This window comes from Bidens hawaiensis, unplaced genomic scaffold (assembly GCF_021521415.1).
Source record: "Bidens hawaiensis isolate Kalapana, Puna unplaced genomic scaffold, B.hawaiensis_p1.1 tig00029388_1, whole genome shotgun sequence".
NCBI lineage: Eukaryota > Viridiplantae > Streptophyta > Magnoliopsida > Asterales > Asteraceae > Bidens > Bidens hawaiensis.
This window is the reverse complement of record NW_027494872.1, coordinates 114917-123737: the sequence shown is the minus strand read 5'-3', so window position 1 is coordinate 123737 and position 8821 is coordinate 114917. Positions and strand designations below refer to the sequence as shown.

General features: G+C 34.5%; 2 protein-coding genes across 2 annotated transcripts; one reads left to right on the top strand and one right to left on the bottom strand.

Moving 5' to 3' along the window:
• The first annotated feature begins 1655 nt into the window (after positions 1 to 1655).
• On the top strand, positions 1656 to 3391 carry LOC143578875 (syntaxin-121-like). Its single transcript, XM_077062338.1, has 2 exons — positions 1656 to 2514; positions 2954 to 3391. Exons 1-2 carry the CDS (start codon positions 2045 to 2047, stop codon positions 3369 to 3371), a joined length of 888 nt encoding a protein of 295 aa, XP_076918453.1. The 5' UTR covers positions 1656 to 2044; the 3' UTR covers positions 3372 to 3391.
• Positions 3392 to 4258: 867 nt separating this feature from the next.
• LOC143578874 (auxin efflux carrier component 5-like) lies at positions 4259 to 7497 on the bottom strand. The gene is made up of 5 exons (XM_077062337.1): positions 6738 to 7497; positions 5664 to 5749; positions 5416 to 5573; positions 5274 to 5350; positions 4259 to 4368 (listed from the first exon to the last, which is right to left on the bottom strand). Exons 1-5 carry the CDS (start codon positions 7403 to 7405, stop codon positions 4296 to 4298), a joined length of 1062 nt encoding a protein of 353 aa, XP_076918452.1. The 5' UTR covers positions 7406 to 7497; the 3' UTR covers positions 4259 to 4295.
• Between the last annotated feature and the right edge of the window lie 1324 nt (positions 7498 to 8821).

The following is an 8821-nucleotide window of genomic DNA, read 5'->3' as shown; positions in this document are numbered from 1 at the left end:
ATAGGTTTGTTTTTTTAACAAAATTAACCGCTACTATTTTGAACTAGGGTAGTTGGGCCAAATTTAAACCTTCAACTAGTGGACTCAAAGTTAAATCTCAACTGGGCCTCGTCTTTATAAGACTTGGTTATCACCACCTTTTTTCAAAAAAGAAGCAATGTAGACTGGGTTAGAATTAGTAGAACTCTATAGACATAGCTTTCAGATTTTAAGTTATAATAGTTTGCTCGTATGGTTCAAACGATCTGAGTTTTCTGTTGAACTATGTTGAACCAATAATAGCGTTTAGCCAACAAATATTTCACATGTTTCAACTTAAATATGGTGATCAAGGAAAGAAAAAAACAAGGATAATAAAGTCACTGTCAATATTCGTTGCTCTTCAAGAAGTCAATAAATACCAATAACAAAGCTTAGAAGATTTAAGCTCTACAAAAGTTTCAGCCACTTGCAGAAAATGAAATTATCATACCTATTATAGATTTATTTAAAAGACATCAATACACATAGTCACACTCATAGCGACAACGACATCTCCAAGCCTCTAAAAACTTTCGGGGGTCCGGTGCAAGTTAAAAAGAAATGGAACCCTAAACTTGAAAAGGCCATTGTCACTTCAACAATTTGAACCCAAAACTTTATTTACATACACCAACAAGTCTTTTGTAGCAGCAAGCAATTTTATAAGCTTTTGTATTAATATAAGTTTATATAAAATAATATATAACTTTTTACCAATTATGAACATCCATATAGGGGATTCTGGATAATCACCCACCTTGCCCCTCCTTCGGGCCAGCCCTACATATTCACTTGCACAACATGCAATCATCATACTCATTAAAATTGGATGGATAGACATTGATTTAGTTCAGTTTCGGTTAATCAAGAATACAAAACCCCCTACCCGGTTATCGGTTTATTTGCTTTTTTGATTAATTCGGTTTCTCGGTTCGGTTTTGATTGACAGTTCGATTATTGCTTACCACAAGTTAATTTGATACATGACCCTTATGTGGTCATATAACTCATGCTATGGGTGATTTGTTTATGAATTAACTTGATATGTATATCTGGAAAAAAATCCTATAAGTGACATGATTTTCTCAACAAATAGCTAGATGTCGAACACACCATTGTTAGACCACCCACTATGGGCAATTCAATGGGGGCGATGTGGTAGGTGGTGAACACCGGTGGGGGACAAAGGGGAGTGGTGGGGTCTACATCTCTCTCTCTCTCTGTGACACACACACATATGTATATGTGTGTGTATATATATATATATATATCGTAAATATAGATATAAAAAATGATAAAGCTACACTCAACTAACAATAGCATACAAAATTTTTATAAAAAACGTTAGCCATCAAGGGTTCTTTCAAGTTTTTAAATAATTTAACAGTTATGTAATGATACTCATATATATATATATATATATATATATATATATATATATAATGAGGCAACAAACGGGCCACAAACCACATTGGGGCAACATTGGGAGGGGTTTTGTTGCTTCAGTGTCCATGTGGCAATGACGTAGCACTGTGAAGGGGCAACATGACCCTCTTCTACCATGGATAACCTTATCTTGTTATTGAGTAAACCTCACTTTCAAAATTCTTTAGACAAGACTACCTTCCATTAATATGTTTCCTTTGTATCAATCACACATTTTCTATGTATCTTCTTCCTTGGACAAACTAATATTGGGTCAAAGTTTCATCAACACACACCTACAGTTTAAGTTTCTAGAGAGAATTACTTTGACATGGTCACATGGGGATTTTAATATTAATTATTAAATTCTCACAAGGTTTTAAAAATTGACATTTGGCCTCATGAGTCCCCGCCTTCCCCTTACGACTTAGTCATCTTTTTTATCAGTTTTCGCCAGCCATATATGAACTTTACCGCGTTTTTTCAATATTAATCTTATAAAATCTCACATTCCAAAAACTAACCTTCCACTCATATTATTATTCTGATCAAAATTATCATTTACACAACCTTATAGATTTCTGTTTACAGTTTCGAAATGAACGACCTACTCTCCAGATCATTTTCGAGCGGCCGAGTTGCCGATATCGAGATGGGCAACACGGCCGCAACCGACGGTACAAACCTTGAGAAGTTCTTCGGGGACGTGGCCGAGATCAAGGAAGAGCTAAAACATCTGGAAGCACTTCATAATCACCTTCAAGAATCAAATGAACAAAGCAAAACATTATACAACGCGAACGCGATCAAAAACCTCCGAACAAAGATGGACAACGACGTCGCTTTATCTCTTAAGAAAGCAAAGCTTATCAAAACCCGTCTGGAATCCCTAGATCAATCCACCGATGCCAATAGGAGACTCCCGGGCTGTGGCCCGGGAAGCTCCACTGACCGGACACGTGTTTCGGTCATCAACGGCCTTCGGAAGCAACTCCAGTCGTCGATGAAGTCGTTCATGGAACTCCGCCAGAAAATGGCTTCGGAGCACCGAGATACAGTTCAGCGAAGGTAATTTTGGAATATAGTATTTAGGCCTTTAGTTTTATGGAATTAACAGATCAACTTGTCATCGGACATGTATTTAGAATGGCGTTGAATTTGGAAAAAAGTTAGATTTTTTACTTTATTAATATTACGAGAATGAATCTTATTACTTCTAGTTTTGAGTTGTCACACCTAACAAAATTAAGTTGTAGGTGATGGCCCAAATAATTGATCTGGTACTAGATGTAGCTTTTTCGCCAGGCAAAATTTCTGATAGTAGTTAAGAGTCAAGATACAATTGGTCAACCAATTAGCAAGTGTGACTTGTGAGATATAGCAATTATTAGAAAACAATTGAGTTAGAGCCGTAGCTATGAGTCCCATACAGACGTTAACGAGCACAGAGGAGGTCTGGTCTATTTCTATATATTGTAACCTAATCCAATATTTTATCATCTTATAGGTACTATACTGTTACCGGAGAAAATGCGGACGAGGCTACAGTCGATAACCTAATATCCACTGGACAAAGCGAGACGTTTTTACAGAAAGCGATTCAAGAGCAAGGGAGAGGGCAGGTGATGGAAACAATATTAGAAATTCAAGAAAGGCATGATGCTGTGACAGTGATAGAGAGGAACTTAAAAGAACTGCATCAAGTTTTTATGGATATGGCGGTGTTAGTGGAGACACAAGGTGAGCAACTAGACGATATCGAAAGCCATGTGAACCGAGCGAATTCGTTTGTGAGAGGTGGTGCACAGCAGTTGCAGGTGGCGAGGAAAACGCAGTTGAACACCAGGAAGTGGACTTGTTTTGCGATTCTTTTGTTGTTGATCATTATCGCCATTGTTGTTCTTTCCATTAGGCCATGGAAGTAGAGAGATAGATATTTGGACTTGTACATTAATATTAATATTGGTTGGTTGGCATAATGTATACAAATTATGAGAGATTTTGATGTATTGAAAAAATAATAATTGTTTGATGTATAAATATATTGTTGAAAGTATATTTTGTATTTTCAGGGTTTATAGTCATTATTAAACTACTATAAGTCTTTATTTTATATGCAACTCTATCGGAAGCATTAGAAAATTGTTTAAAGATTTGATTAGTAAAATATGGTATATAAATATTTTAAAATGCGAAACAATCCTGTTTTATAAATTTAAAAGTGTCGTGACAATCTCCAGTGAAAGAACAAAAAGATACATTATATCTCCTAATATAAATACATTCTACTTCCTAAAATCTAGAGAGAATTAGAGATGAGGAGAAACAAGAAGGAAGGTGAGGAACCTTGTTATTAGGCCTTCAAGCATAAGAACCAAAGTCCACTATGGTAACTAGGCATGCAATATATAGTTACAAGATGCTCGGTCACTAAAGAATATATTCTAACATTTTAAATTTTGCATTTAATATTTTGTCACTACACAAGCCAACTTGTAGTTACAGAAGAATATTTAGTACGTACACTTGATAATTGACCATACTGAAAAGAACATTACATCTTTTTAGAGCAACATGAAAGATTTGAGCTAATTACTTTCATTATATTGTTATTGTTGTAATTATTATTACTTTAATTTAATACGATCATTTAAATCATTCAAAAGTCTTCAAGGTAAGTTATCGTTTGTTACAAAGAAAAATACATAAAACTCGGTTGAAAATTGGTGTGCTTTTTGCAAACTGGAACGTCATATTTTGGTCATTTAAAATAAAATGATAAATACAATGATCAAATTAAATGTTAATACTTTTAATTCATAGTGCTAGATCACTTGTATGGGAAGGAATTAGTGCAAAAATTCCAAGACAGCATAGATGCCAACCATAATGGGGAGACTGACAATCATGCCAAAGACAACCCTAAAAAACAAAATTAGATACAAAGGATATCAGTGACATATAGTTTTTCCTTTTTTTTTTCTTACTCCTTTAAAGTATGCAAATATATAAAACAAAAGATGATAGCAGTTCTAATCTAAAAATTCTAGTAAAAAGAACAACTTTTCTAATATATTACCTATAGAATACATAAATCTTATAAAAAAGGATTGTAGATAACAAATGTAGTTAATTCTCTACAGGATCTAACGTCTAGGGTTTAGAGAATGAGGGAAAGGAGTTGAAAGAAAACGAACACCGTTGAAGAGACATCGTCCGCGATTGTCCACCGCAGTGGACCATCGACAAAGATATACATAACAATAATTAAGTGAAAGATAAAAAAATATACATCATGTGGTCTGTAGACGTCACATAAGTAGGAGGGGTTCCTCTCGATTAGGTACAAAGGTTAAGAATGACCCGGGGTGACGGGTGTCTTTAGTCACCCCCGTATTTTCGCTTAATAATGTAATTTTCAAGATTTTGTCCAAAAATTTTTATAGGTACGTATTTAGTTTGGACAACCCTAAAATATTTTTCCGTGACTTCAGTCACCCTTTGATTAAGCCCAAACTTCGCCGCTGCTCTCGATATTCTCACACTCACTTCATAAATGTTATGGTTTAGTGATATGTATAAGCGTGTCCGTGAACATGAGACTAGGGGGTGCCATGGCTTTGTTAATTAGTTGGACAAGGTAATTTTATCTTGTATTAAGCACTAATTACAATTAAGAAGTACTCAATAATATAGTCTTAACTAATAATACTCTTATCTTTTGTTATGTTAAATAATATAATCCACTAATAATAGTATTCTTGGTAAAAAATTGTTATCATAGGAGGTTATATTGTATTTGTTAAAAAAAGAAAACCAAAACTTACGCAGTACTAAGAACATCCGGATGCAATCCATATTCTTTAGCGTATATGAATGAAGTGATGGACTGAGGTATAGCAGACTGTAATATGAAATCATGAAGTCAGTATCCAATTTTTAATGGAAGTCAAAATGACAAGTGCTCACCTGAATAATAGCAACACGTAATACATCTCCATGCAATCCAATGGCGATGCAACTGATAGCCATAGCTGCCGGTCCAGCAAAAAACTTGAGAACAATGGCAAGCACCGTCATACTTGTTCCACACGCAATCAATTTCTCCTGCTTTGCCATGAACAAACCTGTAACAAGTTTCCCGTAAACCATGCATTGTAATTTTATAACTTGTATATTAAGTTAATTAGAAAGTAAGCTATAAGTATTTGCCTTACCCATGCTAAACATGGCGGTGCCGGTCCCCGCCTTGGACATGATCAATACCGATCCTTCAATCACATCCGGCATTGGCCAGTTAAACCTAGCATAACAACGACAAATATAATTTAAAGGTTCGTTAAAATACATAAGATTAATATAGAGCGGTGAACCAAAAGGCTAGCTTGTAAACCAACAGTACGTACCAAGCTTTAGATAAGGTGAAGTTCCTCTTAAGTGGTAATGATTAAATTCGACTGTGAGTCAATGGATTTAATTTTACAAGTAGATTAGGGTTCATAAGTTGGCCACTAAATAAAAATATTATATGAGGTGGATTGATAAACAACAAGTAACTTATAACAATTAACAAGTATGTTTTAATAATTACCAACAACTTTTGTGAGAAAACACAACAAAACAATAAAGAAAACTAAAACAGTTAAAAGTATTTCAAAAAGAAATGTTTATTTTATCACTAACCAATTAAATCAAAAATTTTCATTATCAAATGATATTAGATTTATAATTTAAAAAAAAAGTGTATGTATAAAATTTATGTAAGACAAATAGTTAGATTAAAGATGTAAAATAATCACAAGATTAATAGTTTGTTGTTTACCTCATTCTATAAAAAAGTGGTGGGTTCAAATTCTTATAAATATAAGGTTTAGTGGATTTTAGATTGATTAATTTGTTTGTTTGTTTTATTGGCTACGTTTTAGTACCTTGCTAGGCCCAGACTGGTTGTAATTGGGTGTTTATAATTTTCGTAATATATGCTTTTCGTTACTCGTTTATAAAAATATCGATTAATTAGTTGTTATTAATAAAATAGTTGACTTTGGTGAGCTTGTGGCAATAGCCGCTTGGATCCCCCAGGCCAGTATATATGTTTTTCATCATCATGGATATATTCTAATTAATTTGAGCAATTTCCATGATTGAGGGTACAAGATTTCTATTTATGTTTTTGATCTTTTGCATTTTAATAAACAGATTTTTAAACGTATGTCAAATAAATCATATGATACCGTAAGATATTTATGTTTATGACAAAATATTGACAATAAAAATCTATATCTTATTACCTATTTGATAAAGTTGCCCAAACGATGCCAACGACACATGAATACGAATTTGGGTTCATGGCGAGTTTCAAAGAAACAACTTTCATCAGCGACACAAACGATGATTTAGTAGTGACAATGGCTTGATCAACATCCGATTTCATGTTACCTTCCAAATCTTTGATCTCAGTATCATTGACAGAGCAATCAATCTTTGTTGCTCTTCTACATTCCAACACAAACAAAAGACCAGTGAGCCAAACAATGGCTTGGAACACTGAACCTTGCACAACAAGGTTCACATATTCTTGACCATACATAGCCCTAACCAAGGGCACACCCACCACAAGTGAATTGGTCAAAGTGCACAAAGAGAAACTTGATATGGACCACGAACAACTTCCTTTGCTAGTAAACCTTGCCCAAAATGCAAGCACGGCCACAATAATAACTTTTGAAATCACATCAGCACCAATAAATCGATAGTTCATGTTGAATGGGTCGATGTGGGCTGTGAAGTCGAAAGTAAAAAGAGGGAGGGTAAAGTAACATACAAACCGGTTAATGGCGTCACATTGTTCATGTGTAAAAATGTGCCACCACCTCACCGAACCGTACCCTAAAAGTAAAGCCACATAAAGCGGAACTGTGGCTGCTACCACCTTGTAAACGTCCTCTAATCCAATCATTTTAGGAAACTAAAACAGAAACCCTTCAAAGAAAGGGCATATATATGTCAAAAGAAATGTGTGTTTTGTATTTTGGTGTTGGTTGAACTATTTATATATATAGACACATTTTGAGAACATTTGGTTAGGGGAAAATAAAATAAAAATAAAAACTAAATATATCGAAAAGGTGTTTTCTTTTTGGTGCCTAGAAATGCTTATTGTTGGACTACACGATTCGTTTTGGTTGATGCTTTAGATGTGACATAATAAAAGGATATTGGTCAGGCTTGTGAAAAGTCACTATTTTGATTTTGCACCCCTAATTTTTTATGTAATTTTTACGTTCTAGTCATTAAAAGTTCAGGTTTTAAAATGAAAATTAAAAATATTAAAGCCACATTGGAACTTTTCGCACCCACATATTCCATTCATGTACCTTTTAGGGTCTGCCCCTTTTTATATAATATATAGTGTCAAATAGATCAATAATGTCAAGATAGCTCAATGATATGTCATGGCTGTCTTACAAGGTAAAATACATGCCTCTCCGTTTTAAAGTTTTGGTTTGACTCGTAGAAAAAGAAAGCTCACAGGCAGTTTCGAACACGTGACATCCACTTTGTTATAAGGAGGGTTTTGCTACATTGTTTTGGTGTTTATTATTTAAATATAAAAACCAAATATGAATTCCTATCCACTTAATTATGAGACCATGTTCAAATATAGACCAAGTTCAAAAATCGACCAACACTCAAAGGTGTCGGTGACGGATCTAGTTAGATAGCATCCGCTACCCCTCAACTTTTCATCCGCAGTGCAACTTTATTGGTAACTCAACAATAATCTTGCTAATCATACGAGATATTTTCTCACTTGTGCAAAATCTCGATGTATGTATTATTGATTAATTAGTTGAAAATGAAATACTATAACTAACTTTTGTTCCCCTAAGTGTACAAACATAACATGCATCAACACTTTCTAAAGCTAAACAGCCCCTAGAAATCAGACATGCATCAACAAAAAAATTCTAAGACAACGTCTTTCCATTTGTGGGCCTATGGCAATGTGGCATTATGCTACTTCATTAGCTATGTGTAGTGGATGAGTTACAAATTGGGGCGTTTTGCGCCGTGTGACGCCCAGTCAGCAAGGGGTGAAAATTTGTTTTTGGAGTGTAATGGTATAGGGGCTACAATAGTAATATATATATATATATATATATATATATATATGTATGTATATGTATACCACACACATATTAATAAAATATTAATATTCTTCAAACCTTTCCAAGCGACAAATAGTCCCCGCCCCCGCTCCATTTCGCCTCAATTTCGCCCAGGGGGGCGGTGTTCCACCCTAATTTCGCCCCAAATTCGCCCACTTTCTCACCCACTACGTTTTGCCTTAGAGGATTATTTTCAACTAATG